A 19,391-nucleotide genomic window follows, 5' to 3' on the forward strand; every position below is an offset into this window, starting at 1 on the left:
AGAAAAAGGTCCTATTGTGATCCCATATTAACCATTACTGAATTTGTATCCCATGCTATTTTGCTAAATCCAATTAGACTCTTTCAGAAGTAAAGGCTCAGATCTAGTAAAAGTTGCAGTTCTTAAAGGTAGCAGAGGCACTCAAAAGCTTGACATATCCGAGTGCTGAAACTTTTCTTCATTACACCTCCTTCAGTCTTCTAAATCCCGTCCCCAGAGCTGTGTAGATGATTTACCTTAAAGCTAAAAAAAGTTAAAGCAAGGGATCCTCACTTGTATGGGGTTCTTCCTAATTTTGTATGTTTTTCCTTAAGAGGGTAGAACAAATTATATAACTTCAGGCCCCACTAAACCTGGACCTGCCCTGTGACCAGTGACCTCTATCCCCCATTCCAAAGCTTCTTTGTAAGTTGGTCCTTTACTTCATGGCTTGAGTATAGATAAATTTCTACAAGCCTTCTTTTATAACAGACATCCTTTTAGAAAGTTTGTCATGCAGATAATAAAGTAACAACATAAATGATTCACCTAGAACCTCATCACTTCAACAGGTAACCCACATTTATTCTTCTGTGGCCCCTTCCAGTATTTGTCCACATGTCTACATAACTTTGTGTGATTATAATTAAAGTTTTATCTTGGAAAATGACCAGCTGCCGGAGTTCAGAGGGTGGGCAAGGATGCTGACTGTCAGGGCCACATCCACCTTGTTCACACTGGATACTCTGTGCTTAGCACAGAGTCTGGCATCCGGTTAGTACTTAAATATTGGCCGAGAGACTAATTCTGAACCTGATTGGCCCAATTTTTTTTTTTTTTTTTTGGGTATTGAACTCCAAGTAGAAACGAAACACTCTTAAAAAGTAGCAATTATTGTTTTCCATTAAAGTGGAATCCTGCCTCATTAATTGATTGATTAAACAAGTGTATATTAAGTGTCTGTTAAAACCAAACACAGTTGGATTACTTGGGATATCAAGAGAGACCCAAAGGAGGAAAAATCTGCAGAGAGTGTGCCCTTTCTAATCCCTATCCCAGCCCTGTACTTTATGGCCTGAGATGAATGAGGAGAATGGAGGAATTTTTAATCTTTTAAAAAGATATAGCCTTATCTTATCTTTGCAGAAGAGTTGAGAAATATATATAAAAAAAAATGACATTGGGGAAAAAAAGGAATTTTACTTAAGGCAGGCAGAAGATAAGAGCTCTCTATTGCCTTAAATGGCTCTGTAAGATTATGATACTAAGCTCTTTGCCAGAAACTGGGCTACACTTATCTGAAGTGCCACATTCATTCTGAAATGCTCTTAGAGGGAGAAGTCACACAGTTTATTGTCCAAAAGGGATGATCATTTTAGGTTTTGGTTAACATACAAAGCATATACCTTTTTTTTTTAGGATCTAGAACATGAGGGAGGGCATGTGAGACATGCATCGGTCACTTGAGTGACCTGATGTGACACATGCAGAGTCACTTGAGAAGTCTGACCCTGCAAAAGATGGACTCCTTCTACCCTGGGGTCAGTGCTACTAGGCAATGTCATTTCCTGGCAAAGTTCAATTAAACAAAATCCCAGAGACGCTTTTCTTCAAAATAATTTTGATTTAATTTCTTCTTTTATATAAAAAGACAACAAATTACATTTCAGAGAATAGTGTTTAGGTTATGAGGTTCCCGTCAGAGCTGTTTTGCAATACATGTTTACATAATCTGAAGTGAAGTCGGCAGTCGACTGTGAAACTGGGGCCAGCCTGGCTGCCTTGTGCGCGTTCCATTTTGGACAACAAACTAATGTAACATTCTATTGTTTAGGTGTCAGCTAGATTTGGATTTTCTTTTGGACATTCGAATTGGGATGAGAAAACAAACCACCACCACATCACCACGACCAGATTCTAAAAAGCAACAGGTCAGTCCTTTGTAAAGAAAACAAGCAGCATTGATATTTTCTGCTCTAATCAATGAGCCCAAACATTTGACGTTTTGAATACAGATAAATAAGTCAAATTTTTGGAGAGAAAATCTTATAGAATCTTTCTGTTTGTACTGCCCAATGTGTTACTGATTATTTCCCCTATTGACCAATTGTACTTTGCTGTCCAAGATTCACAGAAGTGAATCTTGCAGTGTTAAAATGCAAAGAGAACAATAAACAGTATACAGAAGCAGTTAAATATTTCTTATAAAACTTATCTTAGAGAAAATTTGCCAAAGTAAAAGCAATTACACTTTAGAAGATCCCACTTGATGGTGAATGTATCAAACACCTAAAATTTTGGACAGTTATTAGGAGAAGGCTGAAAATGTGTCCTTGCAGCTTTACCACTCAGCTTCCTTTACCTGCCCTCCTCCCTGAGGATCCCGACTGGAAGGGATCTGTTTCTCTTTGTCTGAAAGTGCCTTGCATTATAGTCAACTGTAGGCGTAGTTCCTTTACTAGACCACAAGTTCCTTTAGGATATGAGTGATGTCTTATATATATTTGCCTCCTCCAAAGTACCGAACATGGCAGTGCTGGGGCTCAGGACAGGCCGCCTCAAGAAACGCCACAGTGGCATAGTGATTATTTTGAATTAAAGTTACTTGAGAAACAGCTGGTGGAAACAAAAGACATTAAAAAACACTCTGACTTACCCCTTCCCCATGAAAGCGAGAAATAAATCTCCCAGGTGAAGGTATCCTCCCTATACCAGGAGGCTACAAAGCGTCCTTATCACCCGAGTTAGGGAACTCAAGGCTTAAAAAGCTATACTATAAACAAATGTTGTTACTTCTTCATCAGTTTGATCCCTAGCATAAGTTAAATCTTCACAAATCTTTCTCTGTCTAAAAATGATATATGAACAGCTTGCTTTGGTCACTTAGGGGGGTCCCATTTCTATGAGAATTCTACACATGCAAATTAAATTGTTTTGTTTTGCTTCTTTCTCCCGTTAATGTCTTGGGTCAATTTGATTATTAGACCAGCCAAAAGAACTCAAGAGGGATGGGGGGAAATTTCCCCCTGCCCGATAGTAGTTATTCAATTATTTGTGGAAATGAGTAAGTCAAAATACAGATAAAAAAATTCTCCTAATGAACTCCAAGTAGAAACCAAAAACTCTTCTGCCTCTACATTTAGTGGCTGTATTGTATTTGCAAAATATATTTAGTGTAAATGAAGTGAATATTTCCCTCTAATACAGTCCCTTTTTGTGGGTAAATTTATTCTTTATTCCAATACATTTTTTGGGTGTGATGATGAAACTGATTTTGGATGATCATCCATAGGTGTCAAATGTCAAAGCATATTTCTTTGTCCTTTCTGGCAATAGTATTAGCATACCACATATTCATCCAGAGCCTTTCCAAGGAAGAGCTCTCTAAACAAGCTATTTTAAATTTTATAACATCCTCAGTTATGTGTTAAATAAGCTAAATTCAAAGAAACTAAGATTAACCACATCAGAGCAAAAAGTGAAAGAAATTTAATTAGAAAATTCAAAGAGATGACAGCAGGGAAAGTCTAAAATTAATTGTAATATGATCAGAATGAGATCTCATCTCATCATTCTAATTTGTGAGCCAGGACACATGTACACAAACAGTTTTCCGACCAAGCTAATTAATAGGCCAAAGGAGCTGGTTTTGTGAAGAAAAACCTAAGGAGGCAAAGTCATTCAGCATTCAGCATAAGTCTAACATAGGATTTTGGAAATTCTAAATCAGCGAGTCTCTTAAAGAAAACAAAAAGCAAATATCACGTTGCTTTTTAGTTTAATCAATAATGCATTCATTTTCATATTCACTTTGATTATTAAATGCGCAAAAATATATCAAATCACTTTTCTGTGTGTTAAAACATTCAAGTATATCATTGAAAAAAGGCAATGCAACTTTGTCTCTGAAGTTTTTAAAGACAAGGGAGGCAACTAGAGATAAACAAGGATTAAGCCTGGAAGATCTCTCAAGGTCTGGCTTTTGATTCCTATGTCTCTAACTGAACAAAACTCTCAAATCATAAAGATGCAGAGGCACAGAGACACATTTTCTCCACGCCTTATATTCCTGTTCTAGGAGAGGTTAACACAGGGATCCAGACACGTAATGCAGAATTTTCTAATTACCTAACTTCTACCAGCAGTTTCTGCTAACAACAACAACAAAAAACTTCAGAGAGACTGTCTCCCTCAATAAACGTAACTAAGTTCAAGTACATATTAAGGTTTGTAGAGATGAAATGACATAACTTGAAGATTGACTTTAAAATGTTTCAGTGGAAAAGAAAAAAAGGGGGATAGGTGAGCAATGTGGCAAAGTCTTATAATTACTAAATGTAGGGGATGGGTATGGGGGGATTTATCATATTATTTTTTTCTACTTTTGTGTATGCTTGAGAATTTTCATAATGAGACTTTTTAAAGAAGAGCTTTAGACAATATAGTTCATCAGTATAGGTATGGGTCTATGGACTAGAGAGAAAGCTCTGCTAAAAGGAAGAACGGCTGGTCTTGAATCTGGGGCACCTTACCAGGTTTAAAAAATCATTTCACCTGTCTTTCTCAAAGGAAGGAAAATAACACAAATCTACACATTATCTTGGGATGTGTATTAACACAATACACTGTTTAATGTTACCATAAAATTAGAGAAATCTAACTTTTCCAGCTGAACATGGAGGCTATATTACATGAAAGACATGGATTTAGATTTTGGTTTAGCTTTTAGTTTGAAAGAAAAAGAGGAGAGTGCCAATCAAAGAATTCAGATTCCCTAATCCTTTTCTCAGATCCAAGTAGTTTTTCTTTTGGGGATTTAACCTCTACCCTGACAGTTACAGAAGTAAGTTGAGGGGGTCTCCTTCTGGAGGTCATACTTTGAACAGAAATAATCCTTTCCTGTGTTGAAGAAATCACTTTCACCCCCAGCAGAGAATACACTTTTAAGGAGGCCTCACTCTTTCTGGCCCCTCTCTATTCCCTTAACGCCTCATATATCCCTCTCTTCCATGCTTCCTATATTCTTCCTCACTGGTCCTGACATCACATCCTATGCAATCCTCAGGGGTCCAAAAAGCCAAAGAGCCCCCTGGGTCTATGAGGACAATCATACTTGTTCCTATGCAAAATGTGGCTTGGGGAACTGGAACTGGATTAGAAACAAAAGAGGAGTCAGATAGCAACAAACTCTCTCCTAGTTCCTTTATTTTACATAAGTTTCATGACCATGGGGCCTGTGCTGACATTGCTTTTTTTTTTTTTTTCCTTCTTTCTTTTTTAAAACAGAGATTAAGGGCTCACGTAAGAATTCACTCTACTAACACTGATGTCATGGACACTTCTTTTTTAAAATGAGGTATTTGGTTTACTGTCCAAAACAGTAAAGTTTTGGGCAAACTGCAGAAATGATATAGCAAGTACTAAAATAAAAGTGAATCACTGAAACATAAAACAGAAATGGGATCTGGCAATATAGTTGCTCTGACACTCTGAGAATCATTATTGTAGCCAGAATAAACCCACCCACCCTACATCTCTAAAAGCAAAACCCAGCATGATTTTTCCTAGGGGCATACATTTCTACTCAGAAAAGACAGTGAGAATGAAGAGATGAGTGAATACGAAAAAGGTAAAGAGATTAAGACCACTCTTACTGCCCTTTTCCCCATTCTAACAAGAATTACTTATTAATGGACCACTATTTCCCTTGGTTTCAAATTACCTTAGGAAAACATTAATAATTACGGCAACAACAGCATTTACAAGTGAGTTTATGTGGGACTGTTGTCAGAGTTCAAAACACCATGAAAGATCTGGAGAAGACAGTTGACTATTTCACATAAAAAACTGAACAATTAGGTTAGCCAGGCCCAAAATAATGATGAAAATGTGAAAGATTAACTTAGGCCATGTTAGACGCTCTTCTTGGTACAGGGAAATTATATAGATGAGAGATGGATATATGAACACAAAGGCCAGGCCACATGCTGCTCCTGAATATCTGCAAAATAAAAGCTTCTGGGTTAATATTCATCCTGCGTTTTTCTGATTGACAATTATGGTAAATATAGTACAATTTAAATCCTCCTCAGTCTGATATTACAATAAAATTGTTTTTGATTCATTTGTTGTTGACATAAAGCATTTGAGTTTAAAACTTATTTTACTTGCTAAGTTAATATAAAATATTATTTCCTGTTCATCTTTATAGCATCTGCTTGACAAAGAGTTTTTTATTCATCTCTCAAATCTCCCTAGTTCCTCTGTATCTCAGTGATTATGGCTACTTCCTCAGAAACATCTGGAGATAGGCTTCCTGCCTTTGATCTTTTATAAACGAATTATAAATTCTGAGTTGTTGAAGGACTGCTAGCATCTGCTTAAGACTGAGAGTGCCTCCTTGGCATTCAGCATAATTATCAAAGATAGTAACAAAAATACCTAAACACACGACAGAGGAACCCATACTTTCTTCTCTCCTTCCATATACTTAGTTTTCTTGAAAACAGGTTAATGGGAACTTGTAAATCCATTATATTCAATAAGCATCAGGCTAAAAGTCTCCCCTTTTGTTTCTTGCTACTTTCTTAGGTAAGGGTCTTCCAAAAAGTGACTCAGTCCTGCTCTCTACAGGTCAAGGAAATCAGATTATTCTAAATTTCAGTTTTCCGTGAGAATCTGAGGTCACAAATATATTCCCAATCTACTCAACCTATCACAATGTATTTGGAGAAAGGGTATTAAGGAAAGAGCCATCTGGGATCTAAACTCTTACTTTATGACTACAATCGACACTGAAATATGTTCTTGAGTAGAAATGGATTAAGAAAGTTAGGACATAGCCTTGACATATTAAGAGACATTTGAGGTACCCCAAGAAGTTATATATTATATATTAAAAACAACTTTATTTTGGATAAAGAAAAAGGAATACAGTGGAAAATTATGAGAAAAAGAAAAAGAGAAGGGGAAAGGTACATAAGGCTAAGGGATAATGGGGCTTCTAGAGTCAGGAATAAGCAGAAATGGAAGATAATGAGCACCTTAACTGATACCAGGGAACTACATTTGAATGTTACCGGTTTTAAATACTCACAGGAATTTTATACAATTATATCAAAACAACAACTACAACAACAACAACAACAGGAAAAGCATAAAAATAAAGACCAATATATGAAGGGGCAAAGTTCCCTTACAGGCAGTACCTTATGATTCCTCCTATGTTTGGGTAGAAACAGGCCATGAGCACGCCAGCTCCCACAGTAACTAGATTAAGAATCAACACGTGGAAAATGCTAAAAGTTGAGAAGAGAGTTTGGAGGAAGAAAAAATATAAAAACAGGCAAATTATAACAATTAATATGAGAATAAAATTCATTATTATCATCTTTAAAATGAGAATGTCTTAAACTTGACAATAAAATTACAGCATAAATAGAAGGCAACAATAGTACTCAATACTGGTGATGGGACAGTGATACTGGCCCTTTTGTGCGATTATATAAATAGGTTAAATTTTGTAGGAGCAAACTGGTAGTGTGTATCAGCATTCACATTCTTTGACACATAATTCCATTTGGGTGGAAAATCATAAGAAAATAATTGAAAAAGCTATTAACATAAAGATATTTGTGAAAAGACAGAAGCATCCTAGATATATGGCAGGGTAACCATTTACTTGATGGAATATATTAAAAAAACATTAAAAATAAGTAATCACTGTTACCTAGATGGTAAAAATCCATCTAGGCAACTTGAGGAAAAGTTAGTTAGATTTTTACTATACAAGAAAATCTGAAAACACTTGAAAAAATATCAGAAGGAAATACACTGAAAAGGGTGTAGTGACTGTGTTATAATTTGGGATTTGGGGTAATTTTTCTTTGTTTCTATATTTAACAAATTTTATATATTTTACAATATTTCTTTGTAAAGTGTTTACTTTTATAATTAGAAAAATAAATTTTATTAAGGGGTAAGGCAAAATGGGCAGGTTTTAATTTTTCAGATTTAGTCATTTAAAGCTATTCAGTATTTACCATGAATAGAATACCTGCTAAATAACTTGAACTAGATGTTAACAATTCAAGGTTTGGGAATCACTTCTGGACACAAATAAACCTAATGTAGATGGAATGTGATGCTCAAGAAATAACTCCATTTCCCCCAAAAATGATCCTTAAAAGCCAAATTTACACATCAAAGCAACATTTTGAGCCCAAGTTATCAGAGGTTAATTAATCCTAGGTAAGGATTACAGAAAGAATTAAAAATAAGGAAAATTATTTACACAAGTAAGTGGTTAGTCATCCATCTTGATGAATTACAAAGATATTCAGGCTTCCAGATCTTACTATTTATCCAGAAACTCCAACCTTAAAATTGCTTCAGAGCTTTGAGAGAGACATTAGTTGGGTCTTTGTTATTTCTATATTGTAAAAGGAATCAACTTTGTGTATTTTCCAAAGTAGTGGTTCTCAAAGTGTAACCACGAACCCCAGGGAAGTTCCCAATTCCCTTTCAGGAAGCCCTGAGGTAAAAATTATTTTCCAATCAGACAAAACATTACTTGCTTTGCAAAAGCATTGGTGGGTAAACTGCTGCCCCCTTAGCATGGATAGAGGCAGTTGCACCTGTCTGTATTCTATACTGTATTCTTTACTGCCAAACACTCTCAAAAAAAAAAAAAAAAAAAAAAGTTTTATTAAAAATTGTCCTTGATAAAGGAGTAAAAATTATGTTTTATTAAATCTCATACTTTGAACATACATCTTTTTAGTATTCTGTGTGATCAAATAGGAAGTATATAATAAAGCACATCTGCTGCATACTGAAGTAAAAAGGTTGTCTTGAGGAAAAGTACTTGTGCAACTGAGCTGGGGGACAACCCTGCCGTTTTATCCAAAGACCGCTATTTTTACTTGAAAGGCAGACAAACTATGGGTCTTCAGACTTGGGTATTTGACAGACATTTTCTTGAAAATGAATGATATGATCTTATCATTTCAAGGAAAGCAACTGGTAGTTTGTGTTGCCAATGATAACATTTGAGCTTTCGAGTAAAAACTAGAATTTTGGAGAGCTTGTATTTGCCACCATGAGAGCTCGACAGTTTTCCAATAAATATCTAAAGACTTTTGATATTAATGAATGTGGGTTTTGAAGTGTGCATAATGAAGTGTGTCAACATTTGGAAGATCTACAGAACTCACTGAACCAATATTTCCCAAAGGACTAACCCTGATGTTATAAAATCATGCATGGGTAAAAGATCCAAAGTGTAAGACAGACCAATGGATTTTAATGTAACTGAGTTTCAGATTCAACTAACTTTTAAAAAACTACCACTTGTTAAGGTTTGGCATAATATCAAAGAAGAATATCCACAATGATCTGAAAAGGCTATTAAAAGTACTCCTTCTTGTTCCAACTATGTGTCTATGGGAGGGTGTATTTTCTTCATATATTTAAACAAAAATTATACATTACAACAGAATGAATGCAGAAGCAGCTAGGAGAATCCAATGATCTACTAGCAAATCAGACATTAAATCAGTTTTAATGTCATTAATCAGTTTTGAAATGTAAATAAAAGTTTTTTTAAAAATCGTTATTTTTCAAAAATGTTATTTATGTTAACAAGTAATGGTTTTATTATTGCTTTTTAAATAAATTAATAAACATTTAAAAAATTCTGTTCTAATTTTTCATATGTTAAATATTGATGGATATAACCCACATAAGCTAAAGTTCCTGGGGGTCCTCAAATAAACCTTAAAAGTGTAAAGGGGTCTTGAAATCAAAAAGTATGCTCCAAAGTATGCTGTCTGTAGAGTACTTGTAATTGTAGGATAAATGATAATGTGTTCTTGGTGGCAGGGGAAGAAATGTAATGTGAACACAAAAGGGAATTCCAGACTTTTTCCAAGAAGAAAAAACATTCTAACAGCCAACATTATGCAAAATAATGGCAGAAAACAGGAATAAGGCATTTACCTAGAATTTTTTTCATCTATTACTTCTTTGTATTTATTTTATTTTGGTGAATGTAAATATAGCAGGGTGTATAAACACAATAGGAATAATATTTACTGAAATCCAATGTGAGAACTGTTGCTGCTGCTATTGTCAATGCTAGAAGCCTGGTAACTCTTGATTTCTGCTTTTAAAAGCTTTTGTGTTTTTAAACCTACATATTTATAACTAATTATTTATTAAATGAGGGGAAAGACTGCATTAGTTCACTTCAAATAAACTGGTTAAGAGCACTTGTTTAGTTGGTTACCGTAAATGTAATTTTTTTCAAATTTTATCCAAAAGTCTTCTTCATTTAAGATCATTTATTCCCAATAAAATAGGTCGGGGTTAGGTACTTTTTACTAGAATGAATCCATAATAAAACTTAATTAAGAGTAGGAGTTAACCAGGGGTCCACAAGGAAGTTTCAGGGAAACCTGAAGCAGTATATGGAAACTTCTCTTGGATGAGGGTGACTAGCTTTGAACAGATTTTCGAAAGGACTCACAACTCCTTCATTACCAATAAGAGATTAAAAATTACAGCAATAGTTACAGAAGCAAATAAGAATTTAAACTTGTTATGTATCTCACCTTCAATCCTAAACAATGATCATTTATGTAAAAATGCATGAATGTAAAATATACAAGTAAATATCAATAACCAATAATTTTAAAAGTTGCTTCTCATTAGCCATACAGGTCCTACATACTATTAACTTCTTGGCAAAGAGTAGATTAATAGCGACTAAATCATAAGATAAATATAACTGGTATCAGAGCTAACATAAATACACTGGAAGGAATTAACTTTAAATCATTCTGGACAAGGGAGAGGCTTCTATTTTTAAAGCTCTTCTGGGACAAGAAAACCAATGATCTATCCTTGGTGTTAGGCAAATTTTTCACTGTTCATTAGGCAAATTTTTATAGCAAAAGGATCAGTCACATTTTAAACTGACCTGTTTGCACAGTCATTTGTTGCTTGGCACATCTTGCTGGTCAAGAGAAGAGCCCTTACCTAGGATAAACGTCACTGAAGATATGGCCCAACAGCTGGACACGAGCCAAATAGCCTAGGAGTGGATATACAGTCATCATCTGGAACAGCAGGAATATCCTTGCAATGAAGGACAGGATGTCACTGCTAGGGAAGTTGTCTAAAAAATTCTAATCCAAGAAAGATAATAATGTTACAAATCAAATTCAGTATATACAAATTTATAAAATGGAATTTTTTCGCTTCGTTTGAACATGGGTGCCACTCAAATTGTGGTTTGTGGACGGGCGTCCATCCACAAACTGTTTGTTAACTATTATTCTTCAATGAGCTAAGTACAGAAATTGAAAGTAAGTGTTTGGAAACTTAAAGACATTTGACATTAGAATAAAAATGTGGCATTTTATAGAAGTATCAGTCTGCAAATGATTTGATATTGAAACAACAACAAAGAAGACCTTGTCCACCACTGATAGTCTGAGAAGTACTGCTCTATAAGGTTCAAGCATAAATTTGTTTGAATAAATTTAAATAGCTAATTCAATGCTACTTCATCCTTAATAGTTCTCTTGCTTTTCCTCCTCTGAAACACTGTAGCACTTTCAAAGTAAGATTACAGAATAAGGTGAGAGTGTATCTATCACCTACTATCATTATTATGTACAGTCTATCAATAAATAGAAAAGAATTTATTTCTCCTTCCTTTCATGATTCTTTTCTCCATTTTCGTTAGGCATCTAAGAAAAAAAAAAAGCTAATCACTCAGATTTTTTTTTCCTTGCAAATACAAATACCACAGATATTCTCATTCCCAAGGGAGTGGGCTTTATATGGGATTGTTCACATCAGGGGAATTTTCAGCAAACATTTGGCTGCCAAAGAACTTCTGGAATCAAGGAAATCAAGAGAACATTTCAAGCTATCATAACAGCAATAACTCAAACCTATTTATCTTATAAAGATGAGAACATTATTACCACTATTATGCTGAAATAACCTTTATAATTCATCTGTAATAAATCATATTATATACTCCACTACACCCTATTAGAGGAATTTCTTCTGCCTAGAAAGAAAATCACCTGTGCATGCTATTTCTTGTGAGAAATTCTTCAGTTACATAAAACTAGAGATTACACTATTCCCAGGTTTATGACAGGCCAAAGCAAAGAAAATATTATTTATGGCAACCTTTTAGCAAAAGAATGTTTCTTTTATTCTTTCTGTCTCTCCCTCTGTCTTTTTAACAGTCAAATAGTCTTTCTTTGCTTTGATACTTGACACATAGTACCAAAATGGGTGTCAGACCTATTATTACAGACTGATGAACTAAGACACCAGTTTATTCAAGACATTTCCAGATCTGGACTTTGGAAAATAAGGGAATTGAATATAGTCTCTGTGGAGGGTTTATAAATTCAAGACTACTACTAGTACAATTCTCCACACACACAAAAATACTATGCATATAATAGGAATCATTTATTTGAGAACCACAAGGTGCCAGCATGCAGTAGGTCTTCTCAGAGAGTCCATCTAAAAATCTATGTAGTATCTATTATAATATTTAATGGAAGAGGAAACCGAAGCTCACAAAGGAGGGGGAAGGTGCTTAAATTCCCACATGCACGGTAAATAGTAGAGATTGTATTCAAACTCAGGCCTGTCTGGTATTATATTTTGCTACTGTATCACACTGCTTGCTCTGCAGATATGAAGGTGTAAACAATCACACAGAGAGGGTACACAGTGCCTTACCTGCTCTATACAATCTTTGGATAATGGTGGTGAAGGAAATGAAACAAAAACCAGGACTCCAATATAGAGATAAGTTAATGTCACCAGCATATAAGCAATGGACAAGTCCCTCACCTGTAAAGAGAGAATAAAATTTCCACAATGTTGAATACATTTTTAGTAAGTAAGTATACCTGAATAGGCTAAATAATAAGACTGACAAATAAATATAAGATTTTATCTTTTTGCTCTGTGTGTCTGTGTATACCTCCTGGGTATCCAGTTTGTTCAGAGAAAGTAGTTAAAACAAGATTCATGTACTTTACAATTAGTCTGACAACTTTTTAAAAACTATTCTGGAGTATGTAGAATAAGCTACCTGTTGGCAGACTTAGAAAGTTAACATAAATGGTGATTTAACATGACTGAAATTCTGACTTAATTTCAAAATGTAATTCATTTGCCAAAATATAAAATATTTAACTAAAATAATAAAGCTAAGGGACAACAAGAAATCAAGAATAGGCAACTTTCTGTATGACTTATGGAATTAAAAAATTTTTTTCTTTCAGTGAATTAACTTGTTAAATCATCAAAGCATGCCTAGACCAAAAGAGACTGGTATATATTAAAATATATTTAATAAAGAAGGAAAGCTAAAGCAGACAATAAGCAGGTATTAAAGACACGCTTAATAAACCTAAACAGTAAACAAAAGGAAATCAAAAGGCAGCTGTTGAAACAGCTGCACAATGTTATGATTGGAACCAGTAAACAAATGCAGAACATTAAATAAAGTGGATTGCTTTCTTCCACTGCTGTTCCCACCCTCCCAACCATCCCCATGCAAAGTAAAAAGCTCCAAGATATTTAATGAAGCCAGCTGTCAGATCCAAACAGAACAGATCCCACAGCTTATAAATCTGGTCTCCATCACCACTGAAGTTATGGCCAAATAATTCAGCACAACTAAATTATGGCTATAAGCCTATTCACTTTTCATTTTTAACACACATTACTTTGAAAGCTAAGAAAACAGGTAAGAAAAAAATTATATACAATTTTGCTTTAGTTTGATACCACAGTAAGAAAACTGGACATTTGGTATTAGAGAACATTTCTGATTTTTGGGAAAACGTTCCTCCTTAAATGGGCTAAAGCAACAGTAGAGAGTTATAAACTTAAATGTAGATAAATTCACTTAAAAAGCAAGTAACAAACTATGAGAAATCCAAAGTTAGGTCTAAGTTGACAATCAGCTTGAAAACAAAACAGGGATTTCAAACCCTAAATTCGACAGTGGATAGGCTATGGAACTACAGGAACCTGGATTATGGAGATTGCTTCCAGCCTTTTCAGAGTTTCTAATTGTGTAGGGTTGAAGAAGGAGAGGCTGACCAAACCTCCAGGGAAGTTCCAAAGTCTTTCCTCTAGTTCTTGAAGCTCTAGGGCCCATCTCAGGCTAGACTTCAGCCACCCCTTGGGTTGCCTGTTGGTCTTGTGTAGTATAAACAGAAATGAACCAGGCAACTCTTATTTTCATATCAAAGGGTAGTAGTCTCCCATTATGACATTTGAAAGTCATTCTACCCTCAACCTACTCAATGTCACTCAAGAACAAAGAAGTTTTGCAAAACGCAAAATCTTGGAAGGCCAAGAAGGCTGTGTCAGAGAGAGCTATATATAAAAAAGGACAGCTACCATTTCATGGAGTCTTTAGCCAGTACACCACGTGATCAACACATTATTTTGGGCAGGTTTCCTGCAAAGATGTGTATCTTAGCAAACTTTGGGGAAAATCTGGTGAAGATAAAAAGGCAAAGATGCAAGGGCTTCCTGATAAGATAGTTTCCCCCTTCTGCTTCCCTGTTCTTATAGCACTGTACACATATCCGAAATATAGCATCTACTACCCTATATTGTAATTGTCATTAATTTTTATTATAAAAGAATCTATATATATGATATGAGGATATCAACTGGAAAGAAAATGTCCTTTGACACCCAAAAAGTAGTCAAGGTTAATAGTTCTTCTATCATGCTGGTATTTTAATTTTTCCGTATCTAAGCTGGTCCATACTACTAGACTATGAGACCCCTGAGGACAAAGACTGTGTCTTCTTCATCTCTGTATCCCCAATCCCCAGGACAATACCTGGCACATAGTAGGAACTCAGTAAATGTAGGTAAAAATAATCATGCTGTCTACAATTATTAAGTGCTTCTAGGTACTAGGCTCTGTGCAAAGCACAGTACATATATTATCTCACTTAATGTAGGTACAATCCTTTTCTTCATATTATAGATAAGTAAATTAGTGCAGCTAGGTTACAACACTTTTCTTTTTTTTTTTTTTGGTGGCGTTGGGTCTTCGTTGCCGCACGCAGGCTTTCCCTAGTTGAGGTGAGCGGGGGCTACTCTTCACTGCGGTGCGTGGGCTTCTCACTGCGGTGGCTTCTCTTGTTGTGGAGCACGGGCTCCAGTAGTTGTGGCGCACACGTGGGATCCTCCCGGACCAGGGCTCGAACCCGTGTCCCCTACATTGGCAGGTGGATTCTTAACCACTGCTCCACCAGGGAAGTCCCTACAACATTTTTCATGGTTACACAGTGAACAGTTGGTGAAGTCAATATTCAAACCAAAGACTTTCTGGCTCCAAATTGCATGCCCTTAGCTACTACAATGGAGAGCTAACCAGTTTCTAATACATTTGTGTCATAGTTAATAAACAATAGTAAAGAAAACGGTGAAAGAGAGGTAACAAGTTTTGAGTAACAAATGATACAATAAAGCACACATATAGATGCAAGAGAAATACTATAATCAGAAAAGTTCTATTTCACAGTAGTCTAAATGTACATTCAGTAGAACTAGGTCAAGAGTTACATATCTGGGGACTTCCCTGGTGGCGCAGTGGTTAAGAATCCGCCTGCCAATGCAGGGGACATGGGTTCGAGCCCTGGTCTGGGAAGGTCCCACATGCCACGGAGCAACTAAGCCCGTGCGCCACAACTACTGAGCCTGCGCTCTAGAGCCGGTGCTCCGCAACAAGAGAAGCCACCACAAGGAGAAGCCCGTGCACCGCAATGAAGAGTACCTCCTGCTCACCACAACTAGAGAAAGCCCACGCATAGCAATGAAGACCAACGCAGCCAAAAATAACCAAATAAATAAATTTATATATTAAAAAAAGAGTTACATATCCGTTTTCATCTGAAAACACTCTAATGAACAGAAATGATATTTTAATATAAAAAGCAGCTGAAGTTTAGCACAATCCTGGGAAACATGCCACCTATGAAGAGCATGCACACATGTGGGCTTTGCTATTCTCTGGCTTGAACGCAAGCCATCACTATTCTAGGCCTGGAGATATGGCCTCTTAAAAGCCGGTTTAATGGAAAATGGTGGAAAAAACCCATCTTTTAGAAAATGAGGCTCAAAGTAAAAAAATATTTAAACACAGGCACAAGTGACCATATGAACTGGTAATGTGTCAAGAATCCTACACATTAATAAGGTAACTTATTCTGCCTCACAAATAAGCAGTGGCTAGCAGGGCTGGCAGTAGAGAACTAATGACAGGAAGAATGACAACTGGGACACAAGTGGGTCTGGGAGCACATTCTGTTTCTCAAATACGTTTTATGATCTATCTGTTCCACGTACTGTTCATAGTGAAAATACTATCCAGTGGAGCATTTACTAAGAAAATGACAGACCTACCCCAAACATTTACATAAAAACTTCTGCTGATGTATATAGTTAAGTAAACTACACAGATTCATAACAAGCAAGAAGTGAATAATAAATTAAGATATAAGGCATCTCAAATAGTTTTTAAAGAAGTAAGCAGGGCATAAAACTAAACAAAGGTAGGCAAAACAAAACAAAAAAAGCACGATATAGGTTCTGATTCAAACATGAGGAGGAAATTCAAACAAGATGAGGAAATACCATATCCAGGATGGTTATAAAGACTATATATTCTGATGATAAGAAATGAGTTGGATGATCTTCAACTCTACAACTTTTTTTTGGTAAGGTATGCCTTGCTAAAATTAGAAATTATATCTCATTTAGTTATACATATAAAAAATTATGTTTGGTGGAAAAAAACCCATGGAATTAAGTCAAATTTGGAATACCTGGAAGATCTGAGCACTACACCTGTTTAGGCGCCTCACTGTTCTCCTTCACAAATGTCTTTAGATCCACGTCCAACTATTATAGTTTATATAGAAGAGAATGAGGCCTTTTATATTCTTATATCTTCTTTTCTATTTTCAAGCTTTTTTTTTTTACTGATCTGTGAATGACTAACTCAACATCAACATTAAGAATTCAGAGTTCCTGACAAGCTTCATATTTTCTGACTTAAATCTCAAGAAACTATTGTATCATGACATTAACAAAACGTCTGTGAGTCAAATTACTTACTGAAACCTGATTAAAAGTACAATCATTAAATAAATCAAATGACAAAGTTTTTTTCAGAATATAGTACCCATTTAGCTTAATTTATGCAATATATAAGTATAGTCAAAAGGAGAGTGTTTATATTTATAAGTATTTAAAATGTTTAGAATTTTGCTGGTACACAGTGCTTCATAAATATTAGCTTTATCATTAGTAATTATTAATATTTTAAGAAGTTAACATGAAGTATAACTGATTTTTTGAAAGCTGGGCCACATTTCATATACTAGTTTCAATCGATTAAGACAGTAAGAAGACATCATCCATTTCAACTTTTATTTTTAAGCCTTTAAAAAAATATTTTCCACAAGTGACAAAAGTTGAGTTACCTTTCATTAGCTGAACCTCACATCCTAGTTCTACAAAATGCTAGTCCCCAAACTCAGTAGAAACAAGAACTCATTTTATGGTATTTACATATGGAATACGGATTTCAAGGCCCACTGAGTGTTTCTGTAGGAAAGGCAGGCAGGACTCTTCCTATGTCCTTTGGGGACTATGAACAGGAACATTCATCTCTCTACCCAGTCCGGAGCTTCTCACACTGAGGAATGCACACCTTCAGGTAAACTGGTGTAAATTTCCAGCAAAGCTCTTCCTCTTAAGAATTTTCAGGAGCAAAGCTAAGTACGGACAGTCCTCTCTTTTCATGGTACTATGAGACTGTGAAGGCGCCTGGACACCTTTTTGAGGAAGATGCCTTCACAGCTGCAGCACAGTTGGGGTCGGTCTGCTCCTGCTCCTGCCTCACCGCTGTTTGCTCTCACCCAGGAACAGGTCAGTCAGGAAGCTGCGCTGTGGCAAAGGCTTGCAGATACTGGGAAGACCCCTTTAACACCTCACCAAGGGAGAATTACTCCATCCAGCCACAACAACATAAAATCTCTGGAGAAGGGGTGTGCTGACTCGATCAGAGGCACAAAGGAAAAAAATCTAAAAGCGAAAGGACCAGTTCAGACGCCAACCAAGACTCTGGGAGTCACTACAAGAAAAACTCTTAGAGATGAAGGTTCTAAGACTCTAAGATTTTTCAAAGTTGGTTCCAGATGAAGATCCGTAAGTGATTCATTGACTTGTACAGTCTTTCAGAGATTGTTAAGCAGATTACTTCCACCAGTATTGAGCAGTTGAAGTCACCACTGCAGATGCTTATATCAACTATTTTAATAGATTAATGGTTGTTAAAAAAAAATGACCATGCAGTGCGATCATAATAATCAATGGGAAAAATTATGATTGTTCCATGATGCTTCCTCTTTCTCACGGTATAATTGTAAGAGCAAACTTCTTTTCTATGCTTTGGTGAACTGTCCTATTCCTTTCTTCTAAGTTTTCATCAGCTTCCAACATTTCATTTTTTGTGCTTTCAATGTTGTGAAGTATCGCTAAGAATTCTTTCAATGTGAAGTTTTTTGATAGTGTCACTTCCTCTGGGACATCTTCATCCTTTTCATCACAACCACTTTCCTCATTCATGTTGATAAGTTCACCTTCCCTAAGTTCCTCTGGCTGCATACCTAGAGTCTCTCGAATGGCAGCAGTGTCAACATTTCCACAGTCAAATATGTTTTATTCAAATTTCATTTCCAGCATTATTACTTTTTGTTTCATTTTTGCACTTTTGTGTTTGTTTGCCAATTTCCTCTTGATTCTCCATTTTTGTAAAATATAATGTGGGTTTACCACCTGGTGACAAGGAGGCAACTGAACTATCTGCTTTGTCCTCTGGGTGTAACGTGAATAATAGATGGGCAGTGACCAACCTCTGACAGATTTTGAAAGAAGTGGTGTGACTGATAACTAATCATGTTGTGCATCTGTAATTTATGGAGTGATTTATGAACTGAAGGGCTAGTAGTTACTACTTTATGCAAGTACTCATAGTTCAAATCCTGTGGCAACATAAATTTGAACCATGTGGTTAGGGGGTACTGACATAATTTAACTAAGCCATAGTAACTGAAATTCATGCATATGGGAGCTGTGCAAAGTGAAGTCTGCCTGTAATTTAACTCATTATTTTCAGACTGTTTTCTAGTAAGACAAACTAATTATGAGCACAATAAAAATATGCATGAGTGTTTAAGATAAAACATGAGAGTTCACTGAAATTGTGTTCTTCACCCCTAGATACCCAGGGTATACAAGGTGTTCTTCTCTGTCATTAAGGGGACTTT

The 19,391-nt window shown here is 35.7% G+C and overlaps 1 protein-coding gene and 1 pseudogene across 9 annotated transcripts in view; one reads left to right on the forward strand and one right to left on the reverse strand.

Moving 5' to 3' along the window:
* Positions 1 to 3,839: 3,839 nt before the first annotated feature.
* The window catches only part of SLC38A9 (solute carrier family 38 member 9), a 102,167-nt gene continuing 86,615 nt past the window's right edge, over positions 3,840 to 19,391 (reverse strand). For 4 of the 9 annotated variants that reach the window (XM_061187795.1, XM_061187796.1, XM_061187797.1 and 1 more), the window contains 4 exons: positions 12,757 to 12,870; positions 11,020 to 11,168; positions 7,188 to 7,277; positions 3,840 to 5,980 (listed from right to left, as the gene is read on the reverse strand). In XM_061187795.1, the coding sequence (XP_061043778.1) occupies positions 5,815 to 5,980; positions 7,188 to 7,277; positions 11,020 to 11,168; positions 12,757 to 12,870 (519 nt within the window). In that variant the 3' untranslated portion in view covers positions 3,840 to 5,814. Of the gene's footprint in view, positions 5,981 to 7,187; positions 7,278 to 10,960; positions 11,169 to 12,756; positions 12,871 to 19,391 lie in introns of those variants that run through there. The other 5 variants (XM_061187800.1, XR_009700733.1, XR_009700732.1 and 2 more) reach the window with 5 other exon arrangements.
* Positions 17,911 to 18,409, forward strand: LOC133089505 (small ribosomal subunit protein uS10-like; annotated as a pseudogene).

The sequence above is a fragment of the Eubalaena glacialis genome, chromosome 4, assembly GCF_028564815.1.
Source record: "Eubalaena glacialis isolate mEubGla1 chromosome 4, mEubGla1.1.hap2.+ XY, whole genome shotgun sequence".
In the NCBI taxonomy this organism is placed as follows: domain Eukaryota; kingdom Metazoa; phylum Chordata; class Mammalia; order Artiodactyla; family Balaenidae; genus Eubalaena; species Eubalaena glacialis.